Here is an 18,143-nt window from a genome sequence, read left to right as displayed (position 1 = left end):
TAATCGACTTTGTCACTAAATTGGAATAATCTCACAGAATTCATCCTAAAATGGGAAAAGTGAAAATTAGTTTAATTAATAAAAACACCTCACGAGACTTTCCAAAAGCTTCCTTCATCCTCATGTTGCTTATAAATATAATCTTCTCTTCAGATGAAACATGTGCAAAAGAACAAATCTTGTTTTTCCTGCAGCCCATGTGTGTGTTAATGATTAGGTGCCACATTCTGATTCTTTGGACCAACATGTTGATCGGAAGGCACTAGAATGGATTCTTCTTCATCCCTTCCTCTCGTGGACTCATCTGGACATGTTGATGAAACCCGTGAGGCCTCAGCTTGAGCTTTCATCTCTTTCTGCACCTCCACAAGCTGGTTTGTTGCCTCGTCCAGCTGTGTGTGGATTGCTCGAACCCACTCCTGTAACTCCACGCCAAGAACATCCGCTCCATGTTGCAGCCTCTCCTGCCTGCCTTGCAGCTCCTCTAGCACGTGCTGCGTGTCCCCAACAACCTGCTGCCTCTTGGTTAAAGCAGCGGGGGCGCGTTGACCTCGCATGTAGCTCTCAAACTCTTCTGGACTGAGACTGAGCGCTGGTCCGTCCAGCTTTTCAATGAAGGCCACCGCGCAGGACTGAATTATGGAATGAAAACAGAGAAATGAGTCATCAGTGCACTCACACTACCTGATACGCAAGCAACTTCAGATTCTACATACTAAGTTTGTGAAGTAGTAGCCGCTCTCTCCGGCCATGAGACTGTGTGGGAGTCCAAAACGAATCATGTACTGCATGTTTGAGTGAAGCCGTGGGGGGTTGGCCTTCAGCAACACATAAACCAGTCTTGACAGGAAGTCGTCAGCATTGGCGGGCTCGTTGTTGGAGGCTGAGAGAGCTTCGAAGATCTGCTGACTGCATTTGGACACACACGCGAGCTTATCCTGTGGCGCACGTTTGGCATCCATTTCTATTATGGCTGGTAATGAAAAAGAGATAAAGATTATTTTTCACTTTAAAAAGTTAGAAACAACAGCCTAATCTTAATTATATGTCTTATTTTTGATTAATACAGACACATTTTCTTGGACATTTTTTCTTCTAGTTTCTCAAGAAAAACTATTTTTTTGGACATTTTACTTTTCGGTTTCTGGTGCTGTGAAGCTTGGAGGATTTTTAATGCTATATTTGAGCTTTTTTCACTTTTTGAGCATTTGTTATGATGTGTAACCATGGCAACAAGCTGGTTTACAATCGGGAGCAGCTGATTAACATTGGAAAGGCTGAAATAAGACCTCAACTGAAGCCACAAATCCCAAATGAGCTAAAACGCAAGAAACGGAGACGGGGAAAGAGGAAATTCAAACCATCTCTTCCATCAATCATAATGGGCAATGTGAGATCACTGGCCAACAAGATGGAGGAACTCCAAGCCCTTTCAAGGACTCAGCCAGAGTTTCGGCAGTTTCAGAACCGCTGGAGGAGATAATGCAAATAAGTATTCTCCAGAGAATCAAGAAAATGATGGACAACCCTGAGCATTCTCTTCACAAGACTGTCCGACAACGGAAGAGTGTCTCCAGTCAGAGGCTTCTTCAGTTTCACTGCAACACTGACCGCTACTGGAGATCCTTCCTGCCAACAGCCATTGTAATATACAATAACTCTTTGATGACTTGATTATTATTATTATTCTGAGCTACTACAGCAATCAATTTCCCTCTGGGATTAATAAAGTATTTTTGAATTGAATTGAACTGAATAAGCAGAAATTTAGATGAGAAAGAGGCACGCTGTTTAACAAAGACCAGTTTTGTCTACACTGGACAAAATCTGCATGACGCAACTTGAGACATTGATCTTCTTTATCCAAATCTCCAAGACTAAGCACAAAAGTGATTGATGAGAGGGTGAATCACCTGTTATAGCAGGGAGAAACGGGTCACCCGTGACTGGAATGTTTTCATGTGGAAAAGGGACACTCAGCATGCGCGGAGTGACCCAGTTTAAGGAGCTGGAAAAGGAACAAAACCATGAAAGTCAAGATCAGAAGTTTAGATCACAGACAACACAAATGTCTGAATTTACCAGCAGCCATACCGTATCCTTCGTTGAAGAGCCAGGTCCTTCAGCTCGTCATCGCTGCTGTCGTGGCAGAAAACCCACTTGTGCAGCCGCGTCATTATCAGCTTCTCAACATGCTCCATTATCTGGGTGACATGATCCTCGGGAAAACCTGAAAACAAAAAGCAACATCCTTTCACGTGTGTCCAGAGCAAGCAGACGGCGACGCTTTGATTGACACTCACTTCGAAAAACATCTGCAAAAGACTGGAAAAAATCCTGCACGAGGTCCGACTGCTTCTGTACCGGAAGAGCCTACAAAAAAGGGAGGAAATGTGTTATTTAGGTCTGAAATAACAAAGAAGCAGCTTTAAAAATGATATAAAATGGATAATTACATGATAAGCCTCCATTGTTTTGAGGAAAGCGGTACAGCGGGACTGTAAACGTTGGGAAGATGGACTCCGGAGTATCTTTAGGAAACTGGGGAAATCTCCAGGCTCCAGACTCTGAAAGGCTTTTAACATGTTTGCATTGCTTTCTGAGGACTCTGAAAGGAAAAGTGGATGTTGTTTCAGATAATTAAAAAAAATTCATGTTTTTAGCAAAAGTACAAACATGCAGCAGATGCAGCATCCAGTCAAACTCCCTCAAAAGCTCTTTTGTTCAGCAGAGAAAAGGGAATAAAGTTAATCTTTATAAAAATGCAGCTTGAGATCATGAAGCAGTGCTGCTAAAACATTACGCATATGCCAAAATGTTATAAATATCTAATCCATCAGGTAAATAACTCATGTGATAAAACAGAGGATACTGAGACAGGTGATTTTTTTTGGACATGATGGCACCAAATAATAAAATGTTAAATGCACCTTGGGGTTTTGGAGGTGAGGAGCTGCCCCAGAACAGCCTCCTCACCGTGTTATAACGGCTACCCTTCTCAATGTTTTTCTTCTCCTCAAACTTGGAGAATGTTGGAGGCGCTCCATCATTACTCGGCCTACAAACCAATGCAGAATTAGACCACCAAACCAGTTTCTTTAAGCCAAGCTGACCAAGCAAGGACACAGGACAGAAAATAATTACTTCGCACCTCGCATCATGTCTTGAGACTCCAGCTGGGCGTGATTTTTCCCTCCAGCACTTGGAGCAGAAGCCTTTCCAGGCGGGGTTTCCATAATAACCACAGCCATTTTTACACAGCAGCTCTTCCTGAGAAACTCTGATTCCTCTATGTTTATCGGTCCACATCGCCAGGCTCTCTCAGATGACCCAGCTAAATCTGTCAAACACAAGAAAGGGTCAGAAAATTATGCAACAAGTCAACAAATGATCATTTTTTGACTGATAAGAAGTTTTGAGTAGGAAAACGGCTAGCTATTTTTGAAAATTTCTTCGTCAGCAGCAACTAAACAATAAAAAAGTGGCTCCCAAATGACGAGAGGATGGAAATAATATGTACATTATAAAACTTACACCAGCTCTTTTAAAACATAGTAGCTAGTCTGTTAGCACAGTCAAAAAATGATGACCCCATCCCAAAATGTTGCTTCCTTATAGATTTACTCACTTTACTTGTCAGTGGTCATATTTTATTACTGCTTCTCTTCCTGAATGAACATATTTTTATTCTAAAGAGAGAGAAACTGTTTATGCTAACTATTAGCCGTTAGCTATGAAGCAAAGCGGCTGACAGTCAGCTGATGACGCTAATGCTAGCTACAGCCGAACAAACCTTTAACCATCTACTCAGTCATTAATTGGCTTGTTAGGTTCAGCCTCCTCACCTGTCTGTCAGCGAACAGGTGAAATCATCCCACACTTTAGCAGCTCGCTTTAGCGTTTCTTCGTCTGTTAACGTGAAGTCTTCATTAGCTTATGGAAACCCTCTCAACCTCGACTAATGCCACGAAAACGTTTGAGGTGTAAAAGAAAACCAGAAAACCTGAGGGGAACTTAAAACACAAAAACGTTACGAAATCTAAACAATCTAGCTGATTTCAAACCAGTGAAACCAGAAAAAGTAGTCAAACTGATGTGTGAAGTTTGTGATATTGCCAAGCAACACTAACCTTTCAAAGCAATTTCATTACTGTGAAACTCTGATTTATTGATTCGAAACATCGCATTAACTTTCCTTTAATTTGTTTTAGTTTTTAAGAATTAGTGATTTGTGTGCCTTCACGTCTGGTCAATTTAATATCGCAACATTTCTGTAACAATAGTTTGCATTTTTTGCTACTGTTACACATTTTATTTTGCACATCTCAACCGGAAATAGAACTATTGAACTACAACGCTTGATAGTTGCTTGAAGAGTAGATTTTTTTGCTCGGGTATTACTTTAATTGTGTTTAAAAAGTGATTGAAATTTATTTTTCTATGATGTAAATGTAAAGACCTAAATATGCATTGTATTTTATCATGATTAACAAAATAAATGACCCCTCTGTGTTTAGCTATGATGGCGGTTTACTGACATCTAGTGGTCAGAATAAAGATAGCAAAATATGTCAGCATTACTTCCTCTAAAAATAAAACAACAAAACTCAACAAATGGATTTCAAATAAATTATCAAATTATATTTAGGTAATTCTTTAAGAATGCAACTAAATATTTCCAAAGGGATTTATGCTGCTTTTCGGATCGTTTTTGTTTAGGTTTGTAGCCAGTAATGTGTTTGGCTTACTGACGAAACCAAAGGGAGTTAGAGGCTAGGCTGCCTCAGCTCAGTGTGGAGAGTGGCTAGTTTTAGGGTAGAGAGGTCATGGCGATGGTTTCTCCCTCTGGTTTGTCTCTGCTCTCTGGGGTGTGCAGCAAACTCATAACTTCATGGTTTTGGTCCATCAGAAGTAGAATTATAAACATTTAAAGTTTACTCTGTGTCAAAGCCGGCATTACACTCTATATTTTCTCTGGATTACGCTAACGGGACTCCCTCAGCTGACGTCGTTTGGTTTGGCAAAAAATAAAAGATTTCTCACAAAAATGACTCTAAAAGCCTAAATAATTCATGTATGTGTAAAAAAAACATTTTAAACCGAGTTTCTATTATGTTTCTCTAAACATTGGTTCATGGGAGTCTCTAACCTGCAATTTGCTCTTTAAGATGTATTTTAAGCAGTGTTAACTGCAGAACGTTCACGTGTTGGGCTTTTATTTAGGAAATCTTAACCGGAAACAAATTACATAGATTTTTTTTGTGGTAAAGTTTACGCTTTACGACCATCTCGGGAAGTTGCTAGGCAACGAAATGCTTCACTGAACAAAGGTTTTCTGGGCGTTCGGCTTTAAAATTCAATGTTTAATCACATTTGATCAATATTTTATAAGGAGGCGTTCAGGTAACTTGTAATTCTTTTTTATTATTGTTATTATTATTACTTTTATACACGCCATTTTAAGGAGGATTAGCTTAACGTTGACCTGAATTGACTCAATTTGAAAGATTCTCTGTAAAGTTGTTAAGAAGTGGGATTGACTGTCTTCCGTTTTGAGATTATGTCTGAAAGTGAAGCAAAAGAACAGGATCCAGCCACAAGCACTGATCTGCAGCAAGCTGCTGGTAAAACACAGGAGAGTCAACCATCTGAAGATGAAGGGAATCCGGTGAAGAGCACAGATGAAGTAGGTGTGAGAAAAGCTGAACCAAATCCCAACAAACTCAAGATGACTGGCCGATCTCAAGTCTACACTTCAACCAAAGAGACACTTTTCTTAAACAACAGGACTCATCCAAGCACCCATGGACTGGTAAGTAATTGTCCTTCTATGCTGGCTGCCATCAAAAGAATGACGTTCCTCCGCTTTAAAATCATGTTTTTCTACTTGCTTCTATCTAGTCACCAGTGTGGATCTTTGGGAAGAATCCAGCTCTACCTGTCTTCAATGTGCAAGACCACGATCAGTTGGTTTTCCTCTCCGCTGCAGCTAATGTTGGCGTTCTTTATAATCACACTTCGAACTCACAACATATTCTGCGGGTAAAAAGTTAATCAAAATATCTGATATTGAACAAGGTCCTGAAGTGAACAAGGTCTAAAACTTGAGGACAAGTTTAAAATCAGGAATTTTTTTCACCTAAACTGCATTTTAAAAAGTCCAGAAAAAAAGATGCTTATAGAACCTTCAGGGCAACATTGATGTGTAAAATAAAGAAAATGTAATTTTTCCGCATTTGTTTTGTGCCAGCTTTAAAATGTAAGTAATTTAGTCTGACTCCTTTGCAAAGTCCCTAAAGTCAGACATGCAATTTAGAGGTTTTCTAAAGTAAATTGTTGTTATTCTAAAAAAAAATGCATGTTTCTATTAGATAATTGCTTATTATAAAATATTGTGACAGTAGGAAATATGGCATCCAAGGTAAGTGCATAGGATTTCTTAACTTCAGGGTTATTTTAAATTGTGTGGAACACTGAAAAAACATTTTTTAATAGGTGTAGTTGACTAAAAAATATATATATTTAATTATTTCTGATTATAATCAGTCACTGAGTTTTTCATGCAGGCTGAAAATGAAAATAGTCTCCTACACCTATCTCCTGCATTAGCTTCTGATAGAAAATAGACAGTGTGACGCTAGGATTTGAAAATCCTGACAGATCTACCTTACACTGTCACTGAACATTCATCACCCATCTTGACTGCTGTTGGTTTAGTGTCCAGGGATCAGCAGAGAACATCTCAGCTAGCGGAAGCTAACCGTTAGCAACTCAACTACATGGCAGAAGCTTCCCCAGGCTTGTGTTATTTGTGGAGATAAAATATCCACGTTGCACCACAGAGTTAAGCTTGATTTATACTTCTCCGTCAGCTCCGGAAGAGAAAGACCCACACGCAATGACAGAGACGTTTTGCTCTCTGATTTCTTCGTCACCTGGGGAGTGTTGCAAAGCAATTCCCCGCCAGGACAACAAAGGGCGTGGCGCTTTTCTGTGGTTTCATGCCACCAGTACAGTCATGTATCGGTCCATGATAGTGTACGTACCATTGCCCTTATATATTTCAGAGACTTTATAACACAAATTTGTACTTCATTCACATCCACCTCTTCATGTGGTTGCCACCTCTAAGCCATGCTCCCATATTCCCTGTCATTTCTGTCCATGAATAAAATGTTAGCTCCGTATTTTTATACTCCTTCAGTCACAGGGTAATAATCGTTCATGTTTTTGGACTTTTTCCGCAATGCGTTCTTCCATCTGTTCCAGGTCTGACGTAGATCATCTTTTTACTTTTTAACAGGCAATGGCGTCATCTGACCAATCACAAGCTTGAGGTCTTCTCACATTCTACCAATTTTTAAACATATGGGCATGTCTCCATCACTCCCTGCTAACCTGTTGGAGAGCCCTTATGCTGACGCATATTAGAGTTGTGTGTCTCTGCATCGACGCAGATGGAGAAGTATAAATTAGGCTTTTGTGGTAGAAAGTTGCTTTAATGTTATCCAATCCGAGGAGAGATGTCTAAATATCAGGGGAAAAAGACTCTAAATCTGCTCCAGCAGGCTCCTCTGTGCTGATCCAGGTGCTTCTGGGTCCCCACAGAGTGCAGCTTGCAAGGCATTCATTCCCACTAGAAACCACTGTAAATGTATTGATTAAAGGAATGTAACACATGTTTAAAATACTAGACTTCTTTGCCTAACTTATTTATTTCTGATGGAAAATCATTATGTGTTAAGTCATTCCACAGTTTTTATTTTAAATAATAAACAGTGAATTATCCTTGATGCCTTCAGGGTCACTCCCAGTCCATCTCCTGTATGTGTGTCAGTGAAGACAGACGCTGGATTGCAACAGGAGACAATGGGTCAAAGGGTTGGGTGATAATATGGGACTCCTACTCTGGGTAACATTTATTTCTAAATTTAATAAAGTGTTTTTTTTAATTACACAGATTTTTTTTCTCCTAATGATAACCCTGTTTATGACATCTTCTAGAATTCCCGTTCAAACATTTTTCGATTGCTTTGTTGGAGGTTTAACTGCTTTGGCATTTTCAAGTGACACCAAACATCTAGCAACGGTCAGTGGAGAAGAGGTTCAAGTGAGTATGACAGCAGATACATTCAGTCCATCAATTACTACAAAACAAGTACTGTAAACAATATTGTTTACCATGACACGCACCATGTAGGTTTGTAGGGATGTCCCGATACAACCTTTTCACTTCCGATATGATACAGATATTGCAGCCTTCAGTATTGTTCGATACCGATATCAATCTGACACAATATCAGCAAAAATCATACATACTTTTGTCTATTTTGTAGTGTGGAATGTATGAAAGGCTTAATCAAGTGATATTACTCAATCAGAGAACAAGATCCAATAACATTAAAGAGCAAGTCACTCCCAAAACAACTTTTTTTGCTGATAAACTGTATAGACGAGTGTCTAATCATGCTGCAGACACTTGTAGTCAATAATTTGGCACTTTAGTCCATCTTAGTTAAAATTTTACTTTTCTGTCTAAAACTGTCAGTGTTGCGCCGTCTTCAGGTAAAACCTCTGCACTGCATTTAAATTTAAGTCTGCCATCGCTATTGGCTAAGAGGTACACTAAGATGTTAGCTGGTACATTATGTCACATTGTCGTTGTGAGCCTGTGTGTTTGTATTTGTTAGTGGCTCCGCCCTCGATAGTGATGGCAGATTTAAATTCAACTGCAGTGCAGAGTTTTTACCTGACAACGGCACAACACTGACAGTTTTAGGCAGAAAATTTAAATTTAAACAAAAAAGCACTAAAGTGCTAAACTACTGACTACACGTGTCTGCAGCACAATTAGACACGCATTTATATAGTTTATCAGGAAAAAAAGTAGATTTGGGAGTGACTTGCTCTTTAAGTATGAAAAAATTACAAGTTTTTTTTAACCATTAGTTGCAAAAATGCTAACCTTAACGGACTGCTTGTATCGGAGATTTTTGATGCAGTCCGATATAATCCGATACTTTCTATATCGATATCGGAACGGGACATCCCTATAGGTTTGACCAATTTTCTTGGGACTTTCTTACTAGTGTGTGCATATTTGGGATTGGTCCAAAAAAGCAGCAAAGCTTCTCAGCTGGACTGAACTCCATCCAAAATATGGTCTTCAGGTATGCAAGCTTTGTATTTTTCTTCCATACTTTGGATGTCCTGCACTGCATTGATGATGTTAATGAAGATTGTTAAAACATTACTATGTCATTCAGGATTACATCTCTTTTAAACCAAATGACAGCATGCAGCTCCTCAGCAGCAGCAAGAATCACATGGTTTTTTATAGCATGGTGGGTATAATTGTTGTTATTTTTAATTTAAAAAACCATACAACTGATGAGCCATCTAAACATATCTAATTAATCCATTGGTCTTTTTTCAGACCAAGGGAAGCCTTCGGTACTTTGCACTGAATCTTAAGAAGGTATTTATGCAATTTAGGTTCTCAGTCATCCATGGTAATCCAGACAAGTTCGAATGAATGCAACTGGACTTCTTTGGGTTCTTGAAGATGTTTAGTTTCTCATCTGAGGAGCTTTGCTAATTCTGACCGGAATCTGGAAGGGTCAAGCTTATAAACTGTAACTGTCTTTTGCTGCTTAACGAGCAGAAACTACATATGAATACCTCCCTACACCCTGATGAGTCGATAGCCTGTGTTGTGTGAGAGTGGTTGTAGTTTTAGTCTAGGTCACACCCTCCTGCAAAACAGTGTCTAGGGAGGGGTAGGGAAGAGGGTATTCATATGTAGTTTCTGTTTGTTAAGAAACAATAGACGGCTACAGTTTATAAGCTCGACTCTCCCATATTCCAGTCAAAATAGACAAAGCTCCACAGATAAGAAAAAACATCTTCAAGAATCCAAAGAAGTCCAGTTGCCTTCATTCAAAGCCTTTTGGAATATTTATGCAATAATTTAAAAGCTGCAGAAACTTTGTCTTTTATTTCTCAGAGTGCTTTAAAGATGTCTCCTCTTTTATTTTCTTTGTAGCTCGTTGGTTCGGTGGTATTTACACAGCCTTTTCCTCTTTCGCCGAAACGTGTCCCTCTTGCCGAAGTATCTCTGAGTCGCTCAGTGTTTCACTGCACAAAATCTCAGGTCCTAATGGCCATCGGGGGCATTCTTGTGATGATGGATGTCAGTGAAGACTTAGTTGAACGCCAGAACTTACCCTCAAGCAAAATCAAGAAAATCAATCACCAGCAAGACCCCATCACTGCTCTCACCATGGTTGACGGGTAGCCACAAAATGTTTTATTTGAAGTTCGAAATGTTACATTTGGTTCTCTTGTTACTCCTCTGTTTATGTCTTTTGTTCTCACAGCTGTGGTGTGATTGGAAACGTCAAAGGCCAAATAAAGTTTTTCGACGTAAACTTCAAGTTCCTCAGGTGGTTCGTTGACCTCAGCCTGGACCCCATTGTTTTCATTTCTTTCTCCAATGAATGTGCCGATGAGTTTGTGGAAGACCTCTCTCTGGAAGGCAAGCCATTTATTCTCAGGTGAGATATAAAATCTAATGGGCTTTAGATGTTTTTTCCAGAAGATTACAAACCCAGCTGATTACGTTTGATTTTTTTCTTCTTTGTAGGAACTTTACAGTACTTACGATCAGTTCCAAAGTTGTGCATGTGAATGCACAGCGTGACTTCTCTCAGACTCTCCTGCATGAAGCCGGTGAGCCTCTCTATGCAGTGGCATGCCATCCCAGTCAACCAACTGTTGTCATGGGCAACCAACTGGGCATTTTACAAATGTGGGACTACAACAAGAAAGTACCCATTGGCGATAAAGTCTTTATGACAGAAAAGGGCATCCATTGTGTTACTTTTGATCCTAAAGGTGAGCCAGTCTGATATTATTGAAGGAAGTCAAACAACTGATGCTTCGTACATCAAGTGTCGACTGTAGTTGATTATCTCATTGTATCCAAACAGGATTATATCTGGCTGTTGGCTTTGGGAGTGGAGTTGTTATTATACTAAATTCTCACACCTTGCAAAGTGATCCAGAGGAAATTTTCCATTACACTACAGACAGCATCCATCTCATCACCTTCTCAGCAGACTCACAGTACCTTGCTGCAGCGGTAAACAAGCTGATGTCGCTTTTCTCGACTGAAACTTGTTAAAACTATGATTACAATAATTACAGTACAGTGCATGTGTGTTTATTCCTATTTAGGACACCGGTAATGCAGTGACAGTGTTCAGATTACAGAGACTGGAAGGATCATTGTCTCGATGGACGTATCTGGGGAGATATGGTTCTCACTATAAGCCTATCAAAGACCTTCTTTTTGGGGTCCATCTGGACAGCAACCAACCAAGACTACTCTCTCTGGGAATGGACCGCAAACTGGTTTGCCAAACTTTTGTGCCTTACAGTTTTCTAATAAATATAGTTTTTGCTTGTTTTTTTCTGCACACAAGTCTTTGTGTATGTGAAACTGAATAATAGGTGGAGTATGACCTGAAAAACAGCAGCGTGAATGAGCTCCTCATCCTAAACTCAGAGCAGATTGAACAGAGTGCTACGCCACTGTGCATGACCTGGTATCCTCCGCTAACCACAGAGCACTTTCTTCTTGTTGCCTCGGACCAGTACAAGATGAAGCTTTTCAACAGCACAACTAAGATGTGCAGGTGTGCAAAACGTTGAAGCATAGTTCAGTTTTCTGTCACTCACAGCCAATGATGTAATGACGTGTGTGTGTGTGTGTGCGTGCGTGCGTGTGTATGTGTGTGTGTGTGTGTGTGTGTGTGTGCGTGCGTGCGTGTGTATGTGTGTGTGTGTGTGTGTGTGTGTGTGTGTGTGTGTGTGTGTGTGTGTGTGTGACACGTGCTCTACAAATACAGACAGACTGTCCTTGGCCCAGTATTTGGTTCTCCCGTTAAGAAAATGGTAGTTCTTCCCAAATTGGATGAACCTGAGGTTAAGTCCCATCACCTCGCATACATCACAGAAGATGAGGTCAGTGCTGGACCTTGTTTGTTGTGTATTTAAATTTTTTGCATCTTGTTCATCTTAATTGTGGTATAAAATCAAAACATGTTTTTACATTGCATCTGTGTTCTCTTTTTTCTCTCAGTAGTCTGATATTGTTGCCTTTAGTTCAGATTAAAATAGTTTGTCCTCTCACTCAGACATTTTGTTTGTCCCACAGCTGGGCCTCCAGATTTTGCCTTTGGACGGAAACCCGCACAAGTCCACTGCTTTCATCGGCCATCCGACAGGGGCGGCTGCTCTTGCCTGCTCCTACGATGGCTGCTTTGTTTGTACTGCAGGAGGATCTGATTGCACTGTCATATTGTGGGAAATTAACTTGAAGTAAGATGTTTTAAGATCCACCTGGAAGAAATGGATTGTGGTGAATTATTTCCTGGGACTAGTTGTCTTTTTTTGTGTTGATGCAGAGTGTTAGAGGCCACTGCCGCTTTGGGAGGAAAGGACATGGAACCCTTTTACAACCTCTTAGAGGGAGGAGCAGATGGAAGGGTTTACAAGGTTTGCTTGTTTCATATGATTGCTAAACAAATAATTTCATCTCCTCTTGAATTTACGCTTATTGTGCAAACACACAATGTTTTTGGATATTCTCAATGTTTTAAGCATTTTCTTTGTCTTTAGGAGATTGAGAACTATTTCTACTACTGCCAAATTATTGATCAAGGCCACAGTTCAAAGAGACAACCATCTACCAAAATCCCCTTGTCGCAGGTTCCCTTTCTAATGAGAGCTTTGGGCTACTTTCTCTCTGAAAAAGAGGTAAACATACACACTTATCAGAACTTTTTGTTTCTTTTTATTAAACAACTTTTTATGTTGATTTCACCAGATAAATGACATGCAAAATGAAATCAAGTTCAGCAAATATGCAGAAACAAGAAAATATGTGAATGAAATTGGTATAGAGGATTTTGTCAAGCTGTACATCAACCACCGACCAGTCGTTGCTAGCTCCAGCAGAGAGCTTCTTCAGGCTTTTAACGTCCTCGGGAAAACTGGCAGCACTGGGCAGCCAGTTCTGCAGAGAAGTGATCTGATGACGCTCCTAAAAGGTCAAGGTATGCCGTAGGCCGATGTGCCAGTGTGTTTTCACATCTGTTCAGTATTTGACTGTTAGAATCTGGGAACATCCACACTTCTCTTGTGACTGACAGGGGAACATATGACAGAGAAAGAGGTGTCAGAGTGTTTAACTACACTTCTAAGCCTCGATGAGGAGGAAGAGGAGGAGACTGAAGGGGCACATTGTAAGCATGACTCATCTAATTATCTAACAATAAAATTCATTAAAGACTACTCATCACTGTTTGGTTTGCACACAGGTGCAGATTCAGAAAACTTGCTGGAGTGTGTGATCCCAGATGAGCTATCTATGAAGACACTAACACAAATCCTGGGCTTCCCATTCCTAGAAGAGATGAGCACCAGGTCTTCCCTTCCAGAATAATGGAATGCATCAGTCAGTCAAGAAGATGTGTTGATGACTAGATTTGTATTGCTCTTTAATGGTTTGTTTCTATAGCGTTTGCTAACAGTTACTGTAAGTAATTTTTTTATTTCAGTTTCAAATGTTGTGCATGAATATCAGCGCTTAAGAAAACCTTCTCAGGTTAACAAGCTTCCAAAAAATGTGTTTAAATTGTAGCATAATCTATTGGATGAATCATAAACTGTATCCTCAGTGCTGCTGGATTATCTTAGTATTCGATGGTGAAAATATAGTACAAAAAAACTACAAAAAAATGTATTTCTTTAAAAAAAATGCTTCTGCAAATTTTGTTTAAATATTACAAGCTGAGTCTGTAAAAATATTTTAAATGTGAGTACATGTTTTTAAAGTCCTCATTTACAAGTGTGACATAAAGTTGTGTAACATTTATGATGCTGTTACACAATTGTGTAACATTTATGATGCTGTTACACAACAGCAGCGCCAACTCCGAATGTTCAATTCCTACTTTATTTTAATAAACATTTATAGTCACACTTTGTTTTTACATTTACTTAAGTTTTTTTTTCTCATATTCAAATTTTAAATACATTTACACTCTGCAAATTTAACATGTAATGTGTGCTGATTTTTGTTTGAATCCCACTGAAGGTTGTCAGTGTTGCCTCCCTAAGATGATGACCAGAGGGGCAACTGGTTTCCTGTTCAATAACGTGTGTCTGTGATAAAGAATAGAAAAAGGGACACACGTTGAGCTGATGTCAGTTTCACAACAGGAAGGTTTATTCTTCCTCTGTGCCCCAAAACGCTACTCGATACCACTGCGCGTAATGCGCCCTCTAGCGGCTGTATGCGGAATAGCATTGTAAACTGACAGGTACACACATACAATCATAACAGTTTTCCCCATCTTATTTCTGATACCAGATTTTACTAGAAAGCTATTTTCAACTCTCTACACTCTCCCCCACTTCAAGGAATGGCTCCTGACATTTGTTTCTTCATGTGTGGACCCATCAGTTTATGGGTGCGAAGTTATTGTGATAGTACGGCTGTGAATAGATGGGGTGAAAGAATGATGGGACGCTGTGTGTCCACATCCAGGGTTGGCTAGCCGAAAGGGTGTTCATATCTGCCCTCCAGTGGCAGTATGATGGCTGACCCAGTACGTTGTACGTGAGTCTTTCCGCTGGTCTCCCCCTCCTTTGTGACCTCCTTACAATGTCATTTTCTCTGTTTTCTCCATCACTTTCCTCCTTGCCTTTTTCTGCTAACTCCTCAGCTTCTACAACATCTTGTTCACCCCCATCTTCTGGCCTGTCAAGTGGGCAGAACTCTCTTGCTGTCGCACGTAGCTTGGGCTCACTGTTAGACTTCTGCTTTGGAATGACAGTTTCCTGTTGCTGAGGTTGCTCCTGTTGAATGGCAGGTCCTTGTTGTTGAGGGTTCACGAGTCTGTAGCAGGGAATCTTGCTCCGGAGGCCGTAGTGGTAGGTATAACTACCTTCCTCATCAGAGCTACTTGTCGCTGTTTCATGGACCTTTCCTACAGGTTGTCTTCGCTGTTTTGCTTTTGTCTTTTCTTCCACAGGAAGTTCTTCCTCGAAAGGTAAGTCGTTCACTGGTAGTAGAAGGTTTCTATGAAGAACCCGCATGGCTTTACTACCTCTCTCTGGCTGTACCTTATAGACGGGTCCATCTCCCAGTCTCTCCACCACGCGATGTACCACTTTCTCCCAATATGCGCGCAGTTTTCCTGGCCCTCCTCTCTCTGACAGATTTTTCACCAGTACTCTGTCACCTGGCTGGAGGGTGGCACCTCTTACATGTCTGTCGTACTGCTTCTTGCTTTTGGCTGAGGACTGCCGGCTGTTATTTGCAGCTATTTGGTAAGCAACTCGCATCCTCTCGGCCCACTTTTGAACGAACGTTTGGTGGTTTTGTGCCTCAGTGTCTTTGCCTTGGTGGAAAAGTAGGTCAACTGGTAGCCGTGGAGCCCTGCCATACAAGAGAAAAAATGGAGAGTACCCTGTTGCGTCATGCCTTGTGCAATTGTAGGCATGCACGATCTGAGGCAGATGATCTTTCCATTCACTCTTTTTCTCTTCTTGTAGGGTGCGCAGCATTTGAAGAAGTGTGCGATTTAACCGCTCCACTGGATTGCACTGAGGATGATAAGGAGTGGTGCGTGAGTGTGCAATTCCTGATAGTTGTTGCAATCTTTGGAACAGGCTGTTTTCAAACTCACGTCCTTGGTCATGATGCAACTTCTCTGGATACCCAAAGCGAGGAATAAAGTCCTGAAATATCTTTTCAGCAGCTGCCTTCCCTGATTTGTTTCTCGTTGGGTATGCCTGCGCAAAGCGCGTGAAGTGATCAACGAGAACAAGGATATACTCATATCCTCCTTTGCTTGGCTCCAAGTGCAAATAGTCAATAGAGACCAACTCAAAAGGTGCACTGGTGGTGAGGGATCCCATTGGAGCTCTCTGCGGGATATTGGGATGCTTCTGTTTAATACACTGGCATTTTTTTGTCACGTATTCTTCCACATCTTGCTGCATGTACGGCCAATAGAACCGTTCTCGGGCCAGATGGATCACCTTTTCAGAACCTACATGCCCCATGTCGTCATGTAAGCTTTTCAGTACTACTGATTTGAGCTGTTCAGGGAGGACCAGTTGTCGGTTTTGGTTTGTTTTTCTGTAAAGTAGTCCATTTTCTACTTCTAACTTGTTCCACTCATAGAGCAGTCTCCTCGTCTGTTTAGACATTGTTTTTTTTTCTTTTTCATTTGGAGTCCAAGCTCTCAGTTTCAAAGAAATAACTTCTTTAATAGCTGGATCTGCCTGCTGTGCAGCGGTGATATCCCTGGGAATGATGTCTGAAACGCTAGTGTGTGGTACAGCATTCCCATCATCACCGTTTAGTTGCAATGCAGCCACCCAGGGAACATCATCGTCTTGCACCAATTTTGTCCCCTGCCACACAGCAGAGACCACCTCCGGTGACACTGTCTCTGTATGGTCATTCATCTGCTGCTGCAGGTTCACGGGATACCTGGACAACATATCGGCATCCGCGTTCCTCTTCCCTGGTCGATACTTAATGTCAAAATGGAAATCTGCCAACTCCCCAACCCATCTATGGCCCACAGCATTCAGTCTTGCGGAACTCAAGATGTAGGTCAAGGGGTTATTATCGGTATAGACCGTGAAAGTTGGTGCATAATACAGGTAATCCCGGAACTTGTCGCAAATAGCCCATTTAAGTGCCAGGAACTCAAGTTTGCCCGAGTGCAGATGATAGTTCTTCTCTGCCGGTGTTAAGGTCCTGGAGCCGTACCCAATGACACGCAGTTTGTTGTTTTGGCGTTGGTATAATACAGCTCCCAGACCTTCGTTTGAAGCGTCTGTGTGTAACACAAAGGGAAGATCGAAGTCTGGGTAGGCCAGGATGGGGGGGTTTGTCAACATGTCCACCAACCTGGACACCACGTTCTGATGTTCAGTAGTCCAGGTGACAGGTGAGCGAGAGGGAAGTTGCCCCTTGTTCCCTTTGGTCACTGGACTTTTCCCCTTAACAGTCTGAGGCTTGATGGCATGACCTATCTCAGCTGGGCTTTGGAGAATTTCAAACAAGGGCCTCGCTAGTCGTGAAAAGTCTTGGATAAAGGACCGGTAGTAGCTGAGAAATCCAAGCAACGTCCGGACTTCTCCCACTGTGCGAGGCTTCTTGTCTTTCAGGGCTAGCACTGCTTCCAAATCCTTTGGATCGAGCTGAATCCCTTCTCCTGACACCACTCGCCCAATATATCGAATTTGTCTCTTAAAGAGCTCACATTTAGCTGGGCGGAGCTTAATGCCGTGTTGTCGCATCTGGTAGAACACTTGTCTTAGATGGTCTACGTGTTCGTCAAACGTTTTGGAATAGCAAAGGACATCATCCAAATACGGCACACAACACTCATCTCTGATGCCCTCTAACACTCCCTCCATGCACCTCTGAAAGGCAGCTGGTGCATTTGTCAGTCCAAAGGGTATTCGTACCCATTCGTAGAGTCCCCAGGGTGTGCTAAAGGCAGTGAGATGTCTTGACTCCTCACTCACAAACCCTTGATGATACGCACTCCCTTGGTCCAAGATGGAGAACCATGAATTGCCCCCTAGGCTGTCCAACAAATCCTGGATCCGTGGGAGTGGATGGCGATCTGGGACAGTTTTGCGGTTAAGCTCACGGAAGTCAACACACAGGCGAAGACTGTTGTCTTTTTTTCGCACACACACTACAGGTGACGAATGGGCGGAAACAGACTTCCTAATCCACCCCCTGTTCAGGAGATTTTGGATATACTCCTTCACCTCCTTAAACAGTGGCCGTGGAATGGAATTGTAGCTTTTTTGGACTGGAGTGTCATCAGTCGTATTGATTTTGAGCTGTAAGCCAGGGACACACCCTATGTCTCCTTCCTCACGAGCAAACACGTCTGATTCCTCATAAAGCATTTGCCGTACCGTGCTCTGGTCAGGCTCAGGCAGGTGATCTAAATCAACATTTGGATGCCATCTTTCCTCCGCACTACCAGCACGGCCATTTTCCTTCCCATTACTTTGTTCTTCACTGGTTGGAC

At 41.4% G+C, this 18,143-nt stretch overlaps 2 protein-coding genes across 4 annotated transcripts; one reads left to right on the top strand and one right to left on the bottom strand.

The window, feature by feature from the left end:
* Positions 1-46: 46 nt before the first annotated feature.
* Positions 47-3,996, bottom strand: LOC107393994 (rab5 GDP/GTP exchange factor). Of its 2 annotated transcripts, none has more exons than XM_015972680.3 (9): positions 3,846-3,996; positions 3,152-3,340; positions 2,931-3,058; positions 2,457-2,608; positions 2,304-2,373; positions 2,095-2,230; positions 1,914-2,008; positions 717-973; positions 47-632 (listed from the first exon to the last, which is right to left on the bottom strand). In XM_015972680.3, exons 2-9 carry the CDS (start codon positions 3,307-3,309, stop codon positions 207-209), a joined length of 1,422 nt encoding a protein of 473 aa, XP_015828166.3. In that variant the 5' UTR covers positions 3,310-3,340; positions 3,846-3,996; the 3' UTR covers positions 47-206. The 2 variants fall into 2 exon arrangements, with proteins under 2 accessions (XP_015828166.3, XP_015828167.3); XM_015972681.3 differs by lacking the exon at positions 3,846-3,996 and adding an exon at positions 3,629-3,754.
* A 1,285-nt stretch (positions 3,997-5,281) lies between these two features.
* Positions 5,282-14,049, top strand: cfap251 (cilia and flagella associated protein 251). Of its 2 annotated transcripts, XM_015972677.3 has the most exons (21): positions 5,282-5,403; positions 5,558-5,812; positions 5,902-6,042; positions 7,803-7,912; positions 8,005-8,110; positions 9,090-9,170; positions 9,267-9,344; positions 9,437-9,478; positions 10,046-10,293; positions 10,380-10,556; positions 10,646-10,896; positions 10,992-11,143; positions 11,239-11,415; positions 11,515-11,699; positions 11,913-12,027; positions 12,221-12,384; positions 12,471-12,561; positions 12,685-12,822; positions 12,893-13,121; positions 13,218-13,310; positions 13,386-14,049. In XM_015972677.3, the coding sequence occupies exons 2-21, from the start codon at positions 5,561-5,563 to the stop codon at positions 13,508-13,510; spliced, it is 2,955 nt and encodes a 984-aa protein (XP_015828163.1). In that variant the 5' UTR covers positions 5,282-5,403; positions 5,558-5,560; the 3' UTR covers positions 13,511-14,049. The 2 variants fall into 2 exon arrangements, with proteins under 2 accessions (XP_015828163.1, XP_015828164.1); XM_015972678.3 differs by lacking the exon at positions 5,282-5,403 and having other exon boundaries at positions 5,415-5,812.
* Positions 14,050-18,143: the final 4,094 nt, after the last annotated feature.

The sequence above is a fragment of the Nothobranchius furzeri genome, chromosome 17, assembly GCF_043380555.1.
Source record: "Nothobranchius furzeri strain GRZ-AD chromosome 17, NfurGRZ-RIMD1, whole genome shotgun sequence".
NCBI classification, from domain to species: Eukaryota; Metazoa; Chordata; class Actinopteri; order Cyprinodontiformes; family Nothobranchiidae; genus Nothobranchius; species Nothobranchius furzeri.
Note: the sequence above shows the minus strand (reverse complement) of the source record. Positions and strands in the feature narration are given on the sequence as shown.